The sequence below is a fragment of the Petromyzon marinus genome, chromosome 72 (genome assembly GCF_048934315.1).
Source record: "Petromyzon marinus isolate PM22_M1 ecotype Great Lakes invasive population chromosome 72, UKy_Petmar_22M1.pri1.0, whole genome shotgun sequence".
Classification (NCBI taxonomy): domain Eukaryota; kingdom Metazoa; phylum Chordata; class Hyperoartia; order Petromyzontiformes; family Petromyzontidae; genus Petromyzon; species Petromyzon marinus.
This window is the reverse complement of record NC_133738.1, coordinates 8,775,629-8,796,667: the sequence shown is the minus strand read 5'-3', so window position 1 is coordinate 8,796,667 and position 21,039 is coordinate 8,775,629. Positions and strand designations below refer to the sequence as shown.

General features: G+C 43.7%; 1 protein-coding gene across 3 annotated transcripts; it reads right to left on the bottom strand.

Moving 5' to 3' along the window:
* Nucleotides 1-24: 24 nt before the first annotated feature.
* LOC116957317 (uncharacterized) lies at nucleotides 25-20,790 on the bottom strand. 3 transcript variants are annotated; one of them, XM_076055736.1, is made up of 7 exons: nucleotides 20,661-20,790; nucleotides 19,885-20,378; nucleotides 17,443-18,050; nucleotides 8,030-8,301; nucleotides 6,349-6,478; nucleotides 5,076-5,201; nucleotides 25-1,160 (listed from the first exon to the last, which is right to left on the bottom strand). In XM_076055736.1, the coding sequence occupies exons 1-7, from the start codon at nucleotides 20,678-20,680 to the stop codon at nucleotides 840-842; spliced, it is 1,971 nt and encodes a 656-aa protein (XP_075911851.1). In that variant the 5' UTR covers nucleotides 20,681-20,790; the 3' UTR covers nucleotides 25-839. The 3 variants fall into 3 exon arrangements, with proteins under 3 accessions (XP_075911851.1, XP_075911852.1, XP_075911853.1); XM_076055737.1 differs by having other exon boundaries at nucleotides 8,075-8,301; XM_076055738.1 differs by lacking the exon at nucleotides 25-1,160 and having other exon boundaries at nucleotides 6,305-6,478.
* Between the last annotated feature and the right edge of the window lie 249 nt (nucleotides 20,791-21,039).

Below are 21,039 nucleotides of genomic sequence, written 5' to 3'. Positions count from 1 at the left end.
AAAATATTGTACGTACACAAAGGATAACATCTTCTGTGGGAATTTTATTTATTTAAACGCAAACTCATTGTGAATATGATTTTAATTTTGGATTTTTTTTTAAGTGTAGTTTTAAAAGTTTTTCACACATATATTTGATGGAAAATATTCTGTCTCTGAAACAGTGATGTACAGTACAATATTGTGGTGTACAGTATTGTGGTGTACAGTGATGTACATTATTGTAGTTTCCAAATTGCCTATTTTCAGTCAGAAGGTGAACAAGTATGGTGGTGGCTGCTCTCATTCCACTACACTGTTACACTGTATATATACAGTTTCTCATAAAATTACTTTGAATTACAATCGTAACAGAACATCTAAGAACTGCGTGTAATGATAATTTTTATTTATTTAACATTAAATGCAACAAAATGGATTGAATTTCACTTGATATCATTGGTACTGATTTACTTTTCATGACAAACTTTGGGATCTAGGAACTCCAAAGGTTTGGGAAAGATGTCGGTAAATTTCTCTTTCAAAAGCATAACTGAACTCTTTACGAATCAGAAGATTTGAAATATCTGGACCATCACGTTTTATAAGACATTGTATATAAGCAATGGCCCTGAACTAAGGCAGTGGTTCTTAACCTGGGGTGGATGCACCCCCTGGAGGTGCAAGATGCCCTTTCTGGGGGTGCGAGACATGACCAGATTTTTTTAAGCACGGGCACGTAAGTACAACTACTTTGTCTCATCAGACCTATGTATTTATGAACATGTTTTTTTAACCATTGAGAACCAAAGGGGTGCATGGCTGCAGTAATGGTTAAGAACCACTGAACTAAGGAAAAATCATTTGAACACAGATGCTTTGTCGACCTGAGTGAACACGTTTTTGCTGTCCTCCATTCTGACAGTGTACTCCTCACCGATGACCTCAACGTCAGGTGAGTGCACGGCTGAATGCTCCATAGTGAGGCTGTCTTCGTCGAAGTGGCGCTGGAACTGGACGGCGTGGAGGCATCGTCTTCGGCACAGCACCAGTGTGAGCACCAGCAGGAAGAACAGTAGTAAGCCCAGAAGTGCAGCCGCAGCGTTGGGGAAATGGGAGTATTCCCTGTCCGTGAAAACTGTCTGGCACTGGGAGCTTGCAGGATACAGGCACTTCCTTATCTGCGCACAAGTAAAAAAACAAACTTGGTTCCTTCTATGCAGGCTGCGGTTACGAGGTCTAATATTCCAATGCTCAGACAAATAACTTAGCATTGTGACAATCTGAAACACCTACAAACTTTTACAATTATAAATTGTCGACCATAAGTTTGTACATTAATTTTATATTTGTGCCATTTCTTATGAATGTGCTATGTTTCACAGATGGAAATAGTCTGCCAGTAACGAGTGATGTTACTATGTGTAACACGTAGGCTTTCACTACTAATATGATCCATAATAGAGGTTTGTTTGGGTTAGATCGCGTGAATATAAATACAGGTAGTCCTCTACTTATGACGGAGATGCGTTACGACGACCCCATCGTAAGTCAAAAATATCGTAAGTCTAAGATGGCCTAGCCTACCCAGGAGTCTTAAAGAATGCTGATAATTGAGCAAAACAGAGCAATTTACAGTGCCGTACTGTATAAACTATATACTGTATGTATTTATTAATTACAATACTGTATTGCACAGTAAAATGTAAAGTAAAACAAACAACCAATATGAACTGTAATTTAATAGAGTCTTTTCAGGAAACAATCCTATCTGCTATAAAAAAAACTTAACATGCATTGAACGTATCGTATCGTGGTAACCCTAAAATTAAATCGCTAAAACTATGTATCATACATGCATTGAACGTATCATAACATATCATTGCACTGTACTCACCAAGATTCTGTCCGTCGTATCGCTATCGCCATCATAAGATCGAATATCGTAAGTCAGACCATCGTAACTCGGGGGACTATCTGTATAGACCGAAACAGGAGGAGGATTTGTCCACAACTCCGGCTGTTGCCTGATGAAGCTGGTTGTTGTAATTACCGGTGAAACAAAATGGTACTCAAATTGTAAATGTTGTGGGTTTACTCTCCAACACACAAACGGTGTAAGCTGAACTATTAACTAATCAGCACGTTTTGTTTAGGTGACAAACCTTACTAATTGGCTGTGTGGGATGAGGGCAGATTTAACGACACATTTATATTTATATTCCTGGCCACCAAGATTATACGGCTTGCCAAAAATACATAAAGAAGATACACCCCTTCGTCCCATCGTCTCTACTATCAACTCCCCCACCTACAAACTGGCTCGTTTTCTGTCTGAAATCCTGCGGCCTTTCACTGGAAAAAAACACCTCTGCGGTACAAAATTCTACTCACCTGGTATCGACAATCAAGGGTATTTCCCTGTCCCCATATGACCTGCTTGTCAGTTTTGATGTAGTTTCCTTATTCACCAAAGCTCCTGTACCTGACACCATCGCAATCATTGAAGACTTGGTTCATCAAGGACTAAACACTGAGGTACCCCCCCTGGTAAGACACTGCTTAACCAATACATACTTCACTTGGAATGGAACTTTCTACAAACAGAGGGCACCCCAATGGGCTCCCCCCTATCTCCGGTAGCCAACATTTTCATGGAGAAATTTGAGACTGACGTCATCCAGATTGCCACTCTGCGCCCAACCTTATGGAAGAGGTACGTGGATGACACTTTTGTTATCTGGCCACATGGCCGGCCTGCTCTAGACCAATTCTTCGACCACATCAATTCCATACACCCAGCCATAATATTTACCATGGAAGTCGAAAAAGATGGCAAGCTACCTTTTTTTAGATGTCCTAATAAAAAAGAGACCTGATGGTTCAATGAGCCACTCTGTCGACAGGAAAACTACCCATACGGATGCTTACCTGAAACCGGATTCCCACCACCATCCATCCCAGAAGAATTCCCTCATCAAGACTCTGCACCATAGAGCCCAATGCATAGCCGACCAGGAACATATAGCCAGTGAAGTCACGCACATACACCAAGCTCTTAAGGCTAATGGTTATTCCGACTACACAATCCGCAAAGCTATCACTCCAACCATGAAGAAGGACCCTCTTGAGGAGCCTTTTAAAACCATCACTTTACCCTACATTGCGGGGATCACAAAAAAGATCTCCAAAATCTTGAATAAACACAAGATCCAGGTCCGATTCAACACATTACATAAAATACGTGATCTGGTTCTGTCTGTAAAAGATGTGATTCCAGACATACAGTACCCTGGCGTCTAAAAACTAAGTTGCCTCTGTGGTAGTAGTTACATTGGAGAAACCAAACGACATGTCTCGGACCGCATTCGTGAACACAAAGTAGACCTGAAACACGGTAGGACCAACACCTCGGCTGTGGCAGATCACTGTTATAATTCAGTAGGTTCACATGACATTGACTTCTCCAAGACGGAGGTTCTCTGCAACCCATCCGGCTACCATGAGAGATTCGTTCATGAGGCTATCCACATATACAAACACAGAGACAAATTCAGCCGAGAAGATGGATTCTGGCTTAGCAATCATTGGAAGGATTTGATAAACCATTTCGCGTCTTAATTGATTGATCATGCTTAAGGTGGCTTTCAGACCGCATCCATTATTTTTCGTCTCCCCCCTCCTCTTTTCCGAACATAGATGGACTCGTCCATCTGAACAAACTGTCAAATCTCTCTCCGTGGTGCTAACATTAAAAATAACCGCCACTTTTTTCAAATTTTCTTGTGTGGTTTTCACACCTGATGATGATTGCTTGTGTTGCAGTCGAAACGTTGTGAGAATTTTATTGTTTTATATTTGTATTATTTTATTGTTTCCTTCTATGTGACATTACCGAAAGAACCAAGAATTTGAATCCCTGCAGTCACGAAAGCTTTAAATCAACATTTATATTTACGCGATTTAACCCAAAAAAACCCCTCAAATGGATTACTTTGGGTAATATGAGTATACACAGGAATATGTTTTAAAGAAAAACATCACTGTTCATCCATTAAGCCCCAGACCAACAGAAGGTACATTTGCACGAACAATCTATTGGCTTTTCAATCAGTGCCGGTTTGCATGCCATTTTTAAAATGACTTAAAAAAATATATAATCCAACAAAATACGAGAACCACTCTGCCACTTCCAATTTTACATCTATTATGTAGTAAAAGTAAGCCACACTTTAAGTACATTTATAATCAATTATAATGTATTGTGACTGAAAAAATAACCAACTACAATATCTATAAAGTGCTGTCATATGCACCAATATCTCAATTCTTCAGGACCTATCTCCATCCTACCCAACATCTCCTGCATACGCCAGCTGCAGCCAAGACCATCATCAATGCATTTATCACATCCCGAACCTGTCTACTGCAACTCTCTCCTCTAGGGCCTCACCATATCTCTCGTCTACAAACTCCAGATAATACTAAATTCCATCTGCATAAATAAATCTCCAATCCCTCCACTGCTTCCAAATCCATACTCAGGTCAACTTTAGTGTCACATTCACCATCTTCTAGATTCACCATGGGCTCACCCCTGCCTACTTCTCCCGTCTCATCTATATTTTCCTCCATACTGCGCTCCAAAAACCAAGACTCTCTGAAGCCCCCCACTCAACATTCGCTCCGTCGGAAGGTTAAAGTTGAGCACACAAATTAAAATATCACTCCGTGTATTAATGCTGCCTTTTAACAGATAAATAAATCATCGATTGTTTTGAGATATATTTTACACTGACTGAAATGTAAACCTATGACGTAAAAAAGTCAGTGATTTCCTGCTCAAATGACCCATTCTTTACAGCCCTAAGCCAGTTTTAGAAATTTCACATTCCTATGGAGGGGGCGAGTCTATGCATGGGAAAGCCACTGTTGACTTGCCACAACGTGGTAATCGACTCCAGAGGGATGATGGGCTGCGTAAACTGCCAACCAGGAGTTTAACTAGCTTGTTTCCAATTGCAAGCTGCTCTGACCACTACTCACATCTGTTAGACTGTACGATACAAACTGTTCGCAATACTCAAAACAGGTACCTGGTCACTGAATGGGATGATGCATAAGGTGTACATTGTCGCTGGGATTAGATTGGAGACTTCAAGGTGGGTGAGCCCTCTTTGCACCTCCATATTGGTGTGTTTTTCTCCCTCGGTAACATAAACCTAGACATAAATAATTAACAAAAATCACTCGTTGCATGAGACAGAATTATTTGCAGTAGGTACAGTGAGATTGTGCAATTCATTGAATTAAATACAGCAGATTCCTAACAGAGGAATATAAATGGAGCAAATTCAAAACATTGAAAAGTCCATAAAGAAATATCAACATATAAAATGTATATTTTTACTTTGTTACCAATTGTTGCTCAAAGCCACCATCCTTCTATCCCGACTCCGTAGACCAGAAAAGGATACACGGCAAATGAGGAGTTGGAATAAATCAAGACCAGCACTCCCCACGCATTTGCATTGGATATAACTTAATTGGTGTCACCCTCTCACTTGTAATGCATCTCAAGCAACATCAAAACGAACATTCTGGACTTCGAGAAAGTATTGTAAATGTGATACTGAGAATGAGGAAGAGATGTGGTTAACTCCTGCAAACTTCTGTTAAAATGGACCTATACATGTAGGCAGCAAATGGTGTTTGTGGCAGGATCCGAATGAGGAAATAGTATGAAAAAAATTCATACTTTTGGCACATTCTCCGTTACTGCAACTAAATGCATTGTACGTCATGTGAAATCTAACAAAATGCGGAAATCTGTAATAAAATATGCTGCACGTTTGCTAATGACACTCGCCATCATACTTTTAAGCATTGCATCTGATTTGAGAATGTATGTGCAAGGCGCATTCCAATGATGTTATTACGTGATAGTAGCAGGCTTGCACTTTTTGGAAAGTACAGATGTCAAAAATGCTTGAAATTACGAAACCAATAATTGTCTGGTTATGTCCTCAGTAAGATAAACATTTTTGTTATGATTCATTTTTTCTCTGACGTACCGTTTGGGAGATACAGACACTCTTGAAATGTCGAGATAAATGTTTCCAGTGAGTAGAAATGTAATAGTGAAAATATTGTGACTCAGATGTACAATACAAAGTGCTTGAGATTAGACGCAGCAGAAGCACACATGCAGCAGCAGCAGCAGCGGGCATGCACAGCAACGTTTGTATCGGTAGAACACGCAGCAGCAGCTGGACCACATTTATGTCATCAATATATAACAAGACACAAATGTATAATGGCACACCGGATTTAAACGCAAGGTTGAACACAATCGTCCACTGTCCATGCCTGGAATGCTGCCCAAGGGTCTGGTGACAGTGACTCCCACTCCAGTTTCACCGATCTTGGATACACGTCCACCCTAACGTGCTGGATCTCAGAGGATCTGCATGGCTCCAGAGTCTCCACAGCTTCTGTCCTGAATAATGCAAATATATATGTAAATCACGCGATAATTCAAGCTTGCGAGTTATCAGTTTCCAATGTCTCATTAATTTCATCGTGATACAAAAATAGACAATCACTAGATGTTTCCGTAATAATGGATTTAAAGTATGCTCGTGATATAGAATGTGGGTAGTTATTCGTTCCAGTCGACAATGACCACCCCTTCATGCGCTCTCTCACACTCAGGGTTGTAGAAGTCCAGACATCGTTATTTGGGGTTTGTTTTTGGTCCTATTGCGAATTCTCATGAGACTGTGTAGTCAGATTTTGGACCCGCAGACACAAGAACATTCTGGGCATTTCAGACGAGCAGGTGCACAGGTGCTGAGATTAGCGTTTTTTGCGATAGAATATGATATACTATACATGTGGTGGTGAGATTAAACTGTATATAGCACAATTACCACCATGACATATTTTTAAACTCATTTGAGGTGTTCTCTGTAGTAAAACAAAACATTCACCAAGTTTAATAAGTCAACTCGCGGTTTTAAACACAGTTTGAGCAGCTGGTAAATGTAACCCGTTTTTGAGAGTTGTTGGCCACAAACCTGTGCCTCTTGCAGATGTTCATCGGTGTCTGTTCAGATATCTACTGGAAATCTGTGAAACTACTAGACATCTGTGAAAAAGAGTTTTATAGCTCATCGGATTCCTCACCATAAATAAATATTATTCTGTGTAGCGTATTACTTTGTCTGATTACATCTTTGAGTGTGTAAAATATACGTATAAAAATATCAGGGGTTGTTTCACGATTAAAAAAATAAGTTTAAAATTTGTATTTAAAGGGGTGAGAACTCAAGAAATCAGGTTTGAGCCTCGTCTTCAAGAATTACCCAGGTCGACCAAAAATGCACTAACATAAAAACAATGGAATGGTGCAGGCCAAAGGGCTTATGGGCCAAAATGGTATTTTCACGTGGATAAACACTCTTCTTGCCTGGTGATACTGGTAGGAACCTCCTGGTTACACCAGGCCACAGGGGATTATTGTGTCCGTCCGTCGTGCATCCAAAAATGGGAGGGGTGGAGCTGGGTGGAGAGGGGAGGGTGGGGAGGGGCTGGGTGGGGAGGGGATGGTGGGGAGGGGCTGGGTGGGGAGGGTGGGGCTAGGTGGGGAGGGGAGGGTGGGGAGGGGCTGGATGGGGAGGGGCTCGGTGGGGAAGGTGGGGAGGGGCTGGGTGGGGAGGGTGGGAGGGGCTGTGGGAGGGGCTGTGGGGAGGGGCTGGTCACCCCGTGGTGCCCTTATAAAACTCAACGTTTAACCTACTCACGCCGGCTTGTGCCCGCCCTCACAGTCGGGCATATTTGCGTAATACACCACGCCGCCGTTGACCCTGGCCACTGACCGAGCAACCCAACGTTCCTACCAGCTCCCTCCGCAGGAATGTGTTTTTTTATACTGCACAGTCCACCATGGCAACAGAGTAAATGGTGTACAATGCATGCAGCATGCAATTTTAAAATAACGCAAGGGTGCCTCCAACAACATTTCTTTCAGCCGTTTAACGACACAAACCGCATGCATTTGTTTTGTGATGATGAATGGAGGGAAATCGCATACACCGCGGAAGCGTGCACATCGGTCGTATGGGCAGGAAGGGTAGGAAGGGTAAGTCTCCAAAGTCTCTGAGAGGTGGTGTGGTTGATCGATTTCCAGCCTTGAGTTCGTGATGTCACTGTAGCGCGTGGGCCTCCTGTAGTTTGGTGGAGTGTTGAGGCTTCATTGAAATGGGATATTTCTGTAGCTGCAGTTTCGTTCTCAAATGCAGGGCAGGTGAGAATCTGCAGCTGCAAATATCACAAGAACAAATATGTCAACTGATAGCTTACTAAATAGGATATGCAAATTCGTCATTTAGCGTCTTATTTTAATTCTCCATAGATAAAGTATAGCAGAGCAGTGATGCTTGCACTTGACACTTAGACGAGGAAAAACGGCTCATATCACTGCCACTTGGTGTCCCTGACCAGTATGGCCAAATAACTCCAAAAACCCACTTCGTGTGCGGAGGCGCTCAATGAACAGTGAGCTGACAATGAGCGGTGCATTTATTTTTACAGTGGTCACAGACACGCTCCGACTTCGAACATTAGAACACCACCCAGTGCCCAACACTCGAGGAACTTAGCGATTGCATTACATTGTGCATTTCATATAAATGTAATCAACTAGGTATTTGAAGTTTGTAAATGAAACACATGTGAATACAAAGACAACTAGTGCAAATATAGTACAACAGCAAGAGGCACCAGAAAAGTTAGGTACTAATGTAGCCAACCGTGCTAATCGCACCTCCGATTAGCACGGTTGACTAGGTATGGTGCGAAACAAGCTCAACATACATACACACTTATGTACAAGCTCCAGACTTTAGTCTAACAGTGACATGAACGCGCTCAAATCGAAAAAAAAACTCCAGTGCAAACACGTGGGACCAAGAGGCGAAAGAGTAACGTGGGATACAAGTAAACATGTACTTTGTGTTTTCACCTCCTCGGACAGACGGGTAGTGAGGGGTAAGGAACCAAGATGTAGATGAGTGTGGCAAGGATATTCAAAAAACAGGAGCAGAAAACACGTAAAAAACTTTTTACCAAACAATGTTTTAGCAAAGTCACGAGTAATTGCGTCAACAAACGCGGGAATAGTGAGGAGAGGGCACAGGTTATGACGTCACGCCACATTGCTGAGGTGTAAGGGGAAGAAGTGATGACGTCAGGAGAGGCGGGATTGGTGAGGACAAGCGGTTGATGATATCACGCGGGATTTGGGCGAGACGGGAAGAGGGGTTGATGACGTCACGAGACGCTAGGGAGGTGACGAGAGTAATGACGTCTGCTTTTTCCGATTATTGGATAATATAATTAGCTTGTGTGCTAGTCACTGGATAAGCAGACACAATCAGAATCTGTATTGAGACTGAAGGACTCCGATGAGCAATGAAGCTCTTTTTCACAGACGTCCGGTAGGGATGGCTCAGCAAGTTACAACACAAAATAACTCGATAGGAGTGCAAAAATAGCGAGAAATGCAAGTCACTCGATATAAATAATCAATCCCATTGCATAAATCTGAAATGCGAGCTCGGGCAAGGCAGCAAAAAACAACAAAAACAATCCCAGACCACAACGCGAGTATGTGTCAGCGCAGGTGACGAGGCTCAGGGTGCTGAGGTGGATGTGACGTCACACGACACTAGGGAGGAGAGGGAGAGGTGTGATGACGTCATGCGAGATTGGGGTGAGGCGGGGAGAAGGGGGTGATGGCGTCACACGATACTGGGGAGGAGAGATGTGATGACGTCACGCGAGATTTGGGGTGAGAAGGCGTGATGACGTCACACGACACTAGGGAGGAGAGAAAGAGGTGTGATAACCATTGGAGTGAGTCGGTGAGAAGGGGGGGGGTGATGACGTCGCGCGACACAGAACTTTTATATTAAACTAGCGGGAAGTACCCGGCGTTGCCCGAGGGAAAAATATATTTAAAAACTTCTATTAAAAACCTTACATATACATACACAGATACTAAGATATTGTGAAAGTCCGGTGGGCCGTTTGTCCATTTCACCACCAACAAAATTATAAGAGGCTTGCAAAAGTCCAAAAAGTAATATAAAGTGTGGGGTAAATAGTTTATCTAAAAGGTTTCCAAAAATTGTGGACACCCCCACCCCCCCTCAAAAAATATATGTACCCCCGCGTAGGTATCTATACCTACACACCCTACGTACAACAGAGTAAGTAGTATCTCGTGAATCTGTAGTTGTATCTACTGACTGTACAGTAGTATCTACTGAGCCAGTAGTAGCTACTGACTGTGTAGTAGTATTTGCTGATTGTAGCAGTAACTACTGACCGTAGTGGTATTAACTGGGCCTACAGTAATATCTACCGACTCTATAGTAGTAACGACAAACTGTATAGTAGTATCTGCTGACTCTATAGTAGTATCCACTGACTATAGTAGTAACTGCTAACTCTATAGCAGTATCTACTCACTCTATAGTAGTAGCTACTGACCGTAGTAGTATCTACTGACTGTGTAGTCGTATTTGCTGACTGTAGCAGTATTTACTGACCGTAGTGGTATATACTGACTGTTTTAGTATCTACTAACTCTATATAGCATGATCTACCAACTGAATAGCAGTATCTACTATGACTACAGCAGTGCATACTGACTGTGGTGGGACCTGCTATGATTACAGCAGTGCATATTGTGGTGGTACCTGCTATGATTACAACAGTTCATACCGACTGTGGTGGTACCTATGATTACAGCAGTGCATACTGACTGTGGTGGTACCTGCTATGACTACAGCAGTGCACACTGACTGTGGTGGGAACTGCTTTAACTATAGCAGTGCATACCGACTGTGATGGTTCCTGATATAACTACAGCAGTGCATATTGACTGTGGTGGATCCTGCTATGATTACAGCAGTGCATACTGACTCTGGTGGTACCTGCTATGATTACAGTAGTGCATACTTCTGTGGTGGTACCTGCTATGATTACAGCAGTGCATACTGACTGTGGTGGTACATGCTTTCACGACACCAGTGCATAAAGGCTCTGGTGGTTCCTGCTTTCACGACAGCAGTGCATACTGACTGTGGTGGTACCTGCTATGATTACAGCAGTGCATACTGCTGTGGTGGTACCTGCAATGATTACAGCAGTGCATATTGTGGTGGTACCTGCTATGATTACAGCAGTTCATACCGACTGTGGTGGTACCTATGATTACAGCAGTGCATACTGACTGTGGTGGAACCTGCTATGATTATAGCAGTGCATATTGTGGTGGTACCTGCTATGATTACAGCAGTTCATACCGAGTGTGGTGGTACCTATGATTACAGCAGTGCATACTGCTGTGGTGGTACCTGCTATTACAGCAGTGCATACGACTGTGGTGGTACCTGAAATGACTACAGCAGTGCACACTGACTGTGGTGGGACCTGCTTTAACTATAGCAGTGCATACCGACTGTGATGGTTCCTGATATGACTACAGCAGTGCATACTGACTGTGGTGGATCCTGCTATGATAACAGCAGTGCACACTGACTGTGGTGGTACCTGCTATGATTACAGCAGTGCATACTGACTGTGGTGGTACCTGCTATGATTACAGCAGCGCATATTGTGGTGGTACCTGCTATGATTACAGCAGTTCATACCGACTGTGGTGGTACCTATGATTACAGCAGTGCATACAGACTGTGGTGGTACCTGCTATGATTACAGCAGTGCATACTGCTGTGGTGGTACCTGCTATGATTACAGCAGTGCATGTTGTGGTGGTACCTGCTATGATAGCAGTGCATACTGACTGTGATGGTACCTGCTATGATTACAGTAGCGCATACTGACTATGGTGGTACCTGCTATGATAACAGCAGTGCATAAGGACTGTGGTGGTACCTGCTATCACTACAGCAGTGCATACTGTGGTGGTACCTGCTATCACGACGGCCGTGCATACTGACTCTGGTGGTAACTGCTATCACAACAGCAGTGCACACTGACTCTGGTGGTACCTGCTATGATTACAGCAGTGCATACTGCTGTGGTGGTACCTGCAATGATTACAGCAGTGCATATTGTGGTACCTGCCATGATTACAGCAGTGCATACAGACTGTGGTGGTACCTGCTATGATTATAGCAGTGCATATTGTGGTGGTACCTGCCATGATTACAGCAGTGCATACTGCTGTGGTGGTACCTGCTATGATTATAGCAGTGCATATTGTGGTGGTACCTGCTATGATAACAGCAGTGCATGTTGTGGTGGTACCTGCTATGATAGGAGTGCATACTGATTGTGGTAGTACCTGCTATGATTACAGCAGTGCATGTTGTGGTGGTACCTGCTATTATAGCAGTGCATACTGACTGTGATGGTACCTGCTATGATTACAGCAGCGCATACTGACTGTGGTGGTACCTGCTATGATAACAGCAATGCATAAGGACTGTGGTGGTACCTGCTATCACTACAGCAGTGCATACTGTGGTGGTACCTGCTATCACGACAGCCGTGTATACTGACTCTGGTGGTAACTGCTATCACAACAGCAGTGTATACCGACTGTAGGGGTACCTGCTGATTACAGCATTGCATACTGACTGTGGTGGTTCCTGCTATGATTACAGCAGTGCATACTGCTGTGGTGGTACCTGCTATGATTACAGCAGTGCATATTGCTGTGGTGGTACCTGCTATGATAACAACAGTGTATACTGCTGTGGTGGTTCCTGCTATGATTACAGCAGTGCATACTGCTGTTGTGGGACCTGCTATGATTACAGCAGTGCATACTGCTGTGGTGGTACCTGCTATGATTACAGCAGTGCATACTGCTGTGGTGGTACCTGCTATGATTACAACAGTGTATACTGCTGTGGTGGTTCCTGCTATGATTACAGCAGTGCATACTGCTGTTGTGGGACCTGCTATGATTACAGCAGTGCATACTGACTGTGGTACCTGCTATGACAGCAGTGCATACTGACTGTGGTGATACCTGCTATGATTACAGCAGTCACTCACACATCATACACTGACTCACTCATCATACACTGAGTCACTCACACATCATTCACTAATCATACGCTGACTCACTCATCATACGCTGACTCACACAGCCACTGACCCATTCACTCATCATACACTCACTCAACACTACCACTGACTCACTCACACATCATAAACTCACTCACACAGCATAAACTGACTCACTCATACGCTGAGTCACTCACACATCATACACTCACTCACACTACCACTGACTCACTCACACATCATACACTGGGAGTGTTATGCTGCCAGCTATGGCTGCTAGTTTGGTCGTACATGTTATTTATATCGTTTATTGTTAAATGAGAATCACAGTTCCTATGATTGCTGTTGTTACATTGTTTTTGAAGCTTTTTTGTTGATTTAGAAAACATATGGTTAATCTATCGTATTCTAGATTTGAAGCTTTCGTGACTGCAAGGATCCATACTCTTTGGTTCTATTTGGTAAAGTCACCTAGGTAAAAAATAAAACAACAAAAAATCACGACGTTTCGGCCACAACACAAGTGGGCTTCATCAGGTGAAGGGACCGTACTGTCCAGAGGACAGCATTGGAGTGAAAACAGCCAAGCCCAGGTCGCGCCCTTTAAGCTGTGTGGGAGGAAACAAAAGCGCCTTGACAAAGGAATTAGCATAAAATGAGCATGATGTACGTAGGAGGTACATGATGGACCGGCGCGGGGGGGGGGGGGGGGGGAGTTTACATAATGTTGGTGTGAAGGGAAATAAGCAGCTGTGAAAGGTTGGGATACCACTACTTGAAAAAATATACTGTACCATTGAAAATTAGTTTAATGTTTGGTTTGATTTAGAACATCTTTCCAATGATTGCTTAATTTGAAACCATTCTCTCGGTTGAAATTGTGTCTGTGTTTGTAAATCTGAATTGTCTCGTGGACAAATCTCTGATAAAAAAACCCGTGGGTTTGCAGAGAACCATGGTATCGGAGAAAACTATATCGTGATCACCCACAGCGTTGTAACAGTGATCAGCTACGGCAGAAGAATTCGTTCTGCCGTGTTTCAAATCTGATTTGTGCTCACGAATTCGGTCAGAGACATGTCATTTCGTCTCCCCGATATAGCAGTCACCACAGGTGTAGCTCAATTTGTAAACCCCGGGGTACTGTAAGTCAGGAATGACATCCTTCACGGATGGGATCAGGTCACGGATTTTGTGTACTGTATTGAACCAGACCAGGATCTTGTGTTTGTTTAGAATTTTGGAGATCTTTTTAGTAACACCTGCTATATATGGTAGTGTGATGGTTTTGATCGGAGTATCAAGTGGTTGTTTCTGTATGGAGAGAGAAACAGCTTGGCGGATGGTACGGTCAGAGTATCCGCTCCTCTTGAGAGCCAGATGTACATGTTTTAATTCACTGGTCAGGTGGTGTTGGTTTGAAATGCAATGAGCCCTGTGGTATAATGTTTTAATGGTGTTGGTCCGAAATGCAATGAGCCCTGTGGTATAACGTTTTGATGAGAAGGCTCATTGCATTTCGGACCAACATCACCTGACCAGTGAATTAAAACATGTACATCTGGCCCTCAAGAGGAACGGATACTCTGACCGTACCATCCGCCAAGCTGTTTCTCCCTCCATACAGAAACAACCACTTGATACTCCGATCAAAACCATCACACTACCATATATAGCAGGCGTTACTGAAAATATCTCCAAAATTCTAAACAAACACAAGATCCTGGTCCGGTTCAATACAGTACACAAAATCCGTGACCTGATCCCATCCGTGAAGGATGTCATTCCTGACTTACAGTACCCCGGGGTTTACAAATTGAGCTGCACCTGTGGCGACTGCTATATCGGGGAGACGAAACGACATGTCTCTGACCGAATTTGCGAGCACAAATCAGATTTGAAACACGGCAGAACGAATTCTTCTGCCGTAGCTGATCACTGTTACAACGCTGTGGGTGATCACGATATAGTTTTCTCCAATACCAAGGTTCTCTGCAAACCCACGGGTTTTTTTATCAGAGATTTGTCCACGAGACAATTCAGATTTACAAACACAGACACAATTTCAACCGAGAGGATGGTTTCAAATTAAGCAATCATTGGAAAGATGTTCAAAATCAAACCAAACATTAAACTAATTTTCAATGGTACAGTATATTTTTTCAAGTAGTGGTATCCCAACCTTTCACAGCTGCTTATTTCCCTTCACACCAACATTATGTAAACTCCCCCCCCACCGCGCCGGTCCATCATGTACCTCCTACGTACATCATGCTCATTTTTATGCTAATTCATTTGTCAAGGCACTTTTGTTTCCTCCCACACAGCTTAAAGGACGCGACCTGGGCTTGGCTGTTTTCACTCCAACGCTGTCCTCTGGACAGTCCGGTCCCTTCAACCTGATGAAGGCCACTTGTGTTGTGGCCGAAACGTCGTGATTTTTTGTTGTTTTATTTTTTACCTACGTGACTTTACCGAATAATCTATCTCATGGTTGGTATTGTTTGACTTGCATCACACTGGGATTTGAGCACACAGCGTTGTAATACGTTTTTTAAAAAATATTTGCTGGTTAATCTAAAGGCTGTTTCTGTTGCCCGTCGTCGCTTCAAGACGATTCTAAAGTAATCTACAACCTTCGATTCCTTTGCGCGATTGAAAGAATCGATTCTTGGCGCGCTCGGATTTTATTTTAAACGGATTTTATTTTAAATTAATGAGTTATCTTTTCATTTGTATGTTATGTTTTTAAGTTTTCAGACGTTTTAAAATATATATTTCCCCGCTAGTAGCAGTATATATATCGACTCTATAGCACAAAGTACTCACCTGACAGATTGCCGTGACAAGGCCTAGTCCCGTGCAAAGCCTCCGGCCTCGCCTAGATTGCCCGGCCGGCCGAGGCTGGGGCCTGGGCCGCTACACCCCTCCCCCCCCCGCGCTACAATAATCCTATTTAATCGCTATAATTTTTATATTTACCGACCCTATAATAGTAAGTGCACACATTGGGGTGGAGCGGGAGAGAAGAGGACATGACACTTTAATAAATTTACCTCAGCGTCGCGTGTAAATTTGTTTGCATTTTTAATGAGCAATGGCGTCCACCCTGCGGCGACGGCGTCTGTGCGTTGCCAGGGGCAACAACTCGCGTCGGCGTTTCGCGCATGCGCAGCAGCGAGCCGGTCGGTAAAGTAAATAAATAAATAAAGATGAATCGCACCAAAACGTTAATTGAACCACTTTAAAGGCGACGGACGGGAAAAAGGAATAGCCTATGCCAAGCAGGGGGCCCGGGGCGTGCCGCCCGGCAAAAAAATTTCCACACGAACACTGCGGTCCGAGAGCCAAATCCCACACAAGCGAGCGTATACAGATAGACGGACAGACAGACATACAACAAATGCCTTTTATAGGTTAGATGTAAAAAAAACATTAAGATACTAAAATATTTAAATAAAACATAAATTCCAAATGATAAAACATATTCGCCATCCTTGTACCTCGGAAGTACCCCGAGTTCCTGCTAGTTACCTCGACATAATCAATGTCCCTTAGTGCGTGCTATCCCTCTCATAGAGTTCACATACTCCATAAACCTTCACGTAAGGAGTAATTTGGTATATTAGTCACGTGCAATGTTATTAAAAACAACGTTTTTTTGGTCCAATTAATATCTTGGTGAAAGTTCCTTTATAGAATGTTTGTTGAAATCATGCCAATATCTCTGCTTCCAACAATACAAACAAATCGATAACTTGTTGAACTTAAGACATTTCGTAAAACTGTGCATATGGTTCAATAGAGTTACCTTGTAGATACATATTTAATTACTTTATATTAACACATTACAGTCTCAAAAGTTAGTGAATTCTGTTCCAACATAACCCAGGGAAAACAAATTATAATGCTCTGACCTGGAGCGAAATACTGCTAACAGCCAGAACGAAATTAAACTAATGTTCAGAAGTCTTATTTAGCTCTTTGGCAGTCCCCAGTCTTGTAATAAATCCAACTAACGTCATACCGATCAACCCCTTATCAGTGCCGACTTTATTACATACAAATTCAGACCTTATTCGTCACCCGTGCCCCTTATAAATCTCAACTTCATCCTACAATGTCCCATGACAAGGGAGAAACACAAATATACAACAAAGTGCCCGTATTGAAATGGCTGGACGCTGTATGAACCTTAAAAGAAATTTCCCTGTACAGGAATAGGGGTGAACCGTATGGGTTGACAGCTATGTAATGTTCATGAGTCTCATTCAGCTCTTTGGCTGTCCCCAGTTCCATAATAAATAGCTTCTGGTGGGCGGGGGGGTTAGGTAGTGAGAGTGGTGAAGTTACCTTGGTGAGGGCAAGATACGTCCCTTTGAGTGCTGGAGGGTTGCGACAAATCACCTCCCCAGGGGTTCCGTATGCCCGACTCACGAGCCACGTCCACAGCTCAATGAGGCGGCAGTCGCACAGCCACGGGTTGCCACTGAGACCCACGGTCGCGAGCGACTTGAGCGACAGTATCGAGCGCAGCGAGGTCAGTCGGTTGTTGCGCAACGTGAGCACCCGCAGGCGGCGCAGGCGAGCAAAAGCTCGGACTCCCAAGCTGGTCAAGCCCATCTCGTCCAGATTGAGGTGGGTGAGGCTGCGAACGCCGCGGGCCAGCCAGTTGTTTTTCAGCGATGGCACAGGGTTCCTGCTGAGTCGAAGCAAGTTCAGGTTGTCCAAAACACGAATCGCGTTCGACGGAGGGGTCGTCAGGTTGTTCCCATCGAGGGTGAGACGACGCAGAGCTTGTAGGCCATGAAAGGCATCTTTCGATATATTTGAGACGGAGTTGTCGCTCAGGTAGAGCCACTGCAGAGAAGTAAGACCCTGGAAAGTGTGGTCTGCGAGCCAAGTCAGGTGGTTGTAGCGAATGTAGAGGCCAGTTAACTTCTTCATTGGGGAGAAAATACCTGTGATGCATGTGTCATAAAAAGTAGATTGATTAACTAAATAACAGTACAATTCAAACGAGCATGATGGATTAAGCAACGAATTAATGCAAACACCAGATGACTTATATTCATAATGAAACTATGAGACAGCTTACTTGCGTGACAACTTAACAGAAGGGGTCCAGCACACATGGGTGAAGTCTTCCGACAGTTGTTTATTCAATACAGACCACCCACATATGGAGATCACCGAAGACCTGGATTCATGGCCACCTCTTCCCCTATATCCACTGAGGCCCCCATTCTCAGCTTTTTTCCACGACCTGTTTACACTTCAAAAACCCTGTGGGTGCTGTCTTCTTATTCACACCCGAGGCCCATGAGGTGGCTGTTCACCGATTAGCCCTTCAATTCCATTGGCTGGTACAGTATTAGGTATTAGGCTGAGCCATTTAAATGGCAGAATAGGTGAGCAATGCTGCGAGTACAAGGTGTTCATTTATTTCATTAATAACAGGCTCGCTCTCAGTATCCGTTTCATCCGTGGCTAGGGGTCAATTTAACTTGACAATGCAAAGAACACAAATAAAACTTACGAGTAAAAGATAACAGCCACAAAGAGCATGAACAAAAAGACGGATGATATATTCCCAGTGAGAGAAAGAGATAAGGTGCAACACCACCAGCAAATCCAATACCACAACGTCCACGCATGGGGAAACGCCTCTCATCGGCAATGCCAGTGGCGACTTGGTGGCCTTGAAGTGCTGGATCACTCCCAACGAGGGGTCATTAACCACTGCCATTCCCTGGTATGCTTTCTACCGGATGACCTGGTTCCCCGTGGGGATAGTGGAGGTGGCCTGAACAGACTGTTAGGGCAAGTGCTGTTAGCGAGCACCTATGAACGCTGGCACTGTGTTACACGAGTGGGTGGGTGGCCAGTAAAATTGATCATAACTACATGTGACAAAAGCAAATAATTATTAAATGTAACCCTAACTTTTGCAAAGTGTAACTTGATAATTAAAAGTGATATAACAGTGTACCTAAAGAAGAACAAATTTAATCGGTGCATACATGCGATATGACATGATTCATTATTATGAAATTAAAAAATATAGAACAGAAGCTGATAAGTGTGCAAAGAAGCGTGGAGAGTTGCACTCTTAGAATTACATTTGAGAGAGAAAGAGCAGCACATAGATGAGAGAAGATACGAAGGTTAATAACATTATGAAACCTGTTCATAAAAAGTCATCAGGCTTGGGCAGGACATGTCGCATGAAAGTAAAATGGACAATGGTCAATAATAAAATAAAAACAATTTTTATTTTACCTATTTTTATTTTACCAGGTAAGGCCCACTGAGCTATGTAGCTATTTTTCAAAAGCGACCTGGCCACAAATGATAGCTCAACGAAGTGGCTTATGTGGAAATGTATATCAGCCAAATACTTTAAACGCATACTGATTCTAAATGTGGAGGGAAAAACTGGAGGACCCGGAGAAAAATCCAAGGGACCACGGGTAGAGAGACATGCAAACTACAAATATACAGCAGACGTTCGGGTCAGGATCGAACCTACAGCCTTCTGTATACCAGGCGAGGTAGTTAACATCTCGCCATCGCTACACCCACTCCAATAACAATGGAGTGTCAGTGAAGGAATCTGGTGCGTCCGAGAGTATGTCAATGAGGAGCTGGAGTGATTTTAAAATCAGTTAATTTACAGGTGCTGGGTGGAGTGTTGCATTGCAATATGTGAGGTATCTTGGGTTAGGCCATCATCCAGCAGTGGATTGATTATGCCATATGATGATGTAATAAATGGAAAATACGAGGTAGTACCTGAACAGATGCTATCCAGTTGGTTATAGTCGAGGTAGAGGTACGTAACGCTAACAAGTCCATCAAATAATCCTATGGGGAGGCTTTTCAAACTGTTGTTTTGCAGGTAGAGATACGTCAGCTGGGAGAGGCCATTGAAGGCACCGGGTTTCACAATCGATAACTCGCAGTCGATGAGATGCAACGACTTGAGCACGGACAAATTTTCGAAAGCGTTGGTTGGCAAAGTGCGGAGCTGGTTTCCCTGCAGGTCTAGTTGGGAGGTGTTCGAGGGCACATTTTGTGGAACTTCACTGAGTCTGGCATCGAGGCAGCTCGTGTGCCTCTGAGGAAGTAGGCACCTGCAGTGTTCCGGACAGGCAACGTCCGATTGGGCTATCGTGGTTGTCGGCGTCATTTCTAAACTCGCGCCTGTGCTCTCAAATAGCAGCACGATAGAGAACACGAGGTCAGTGAAGCAACGTCTTGAAGTCTCAGGCCACCGCGAGGGCTTGCTGCAACACACAGGTACGTGCAAACATACACACACGGATACTAAATATGGTAATTAAAGAAAAATGGAAACTCTTACAACTGAATATCTCAATTTACATATACCTTGAGAACATTAAAAGTATATGTATTGTTACAAAACTTATAAATATATTTATGCCTGATTCTGAATGCAGATGAGAATGATATTTAAATAAATCGGCAATGTTTTTTGTTGTTGCTTCGGCATGATATGACATGCAAGCTTAAACATTTACTCTCCAACAATCTAAACCAATACTCACTGTGACACGCGTCCTGGCATGGCGTCTCGGGAGGGTCACCGGTGCCGGTGGCGTGTTGCGGTTTGTGCCTTAGTGAGCCCGTGGGAGACAGCGACGAGGCGGCAGGACGAGTGGGGGAAGTATATGGGGGATAGGGGGGAGGTGATGGAGGTGATGGAGGTGATGGGGGGGGGATGGTGGGGGGGGGTGATGGAGGGGGGGGGGGTGATGGGAGACGGGGGGATAAAGGTGATGGGGGGAGGGATGGAGCGGGTGGGGGGAGAGGGAAGCAGGGGGGGACCCCGGTGCCAGGCTTCACTGTCAGCAAGGGGTCTACACCACGCCGCCCTTCCGACCATTGTCTCAATCCCCGCTGGTAAAGGCATGATGTGGTGCGATT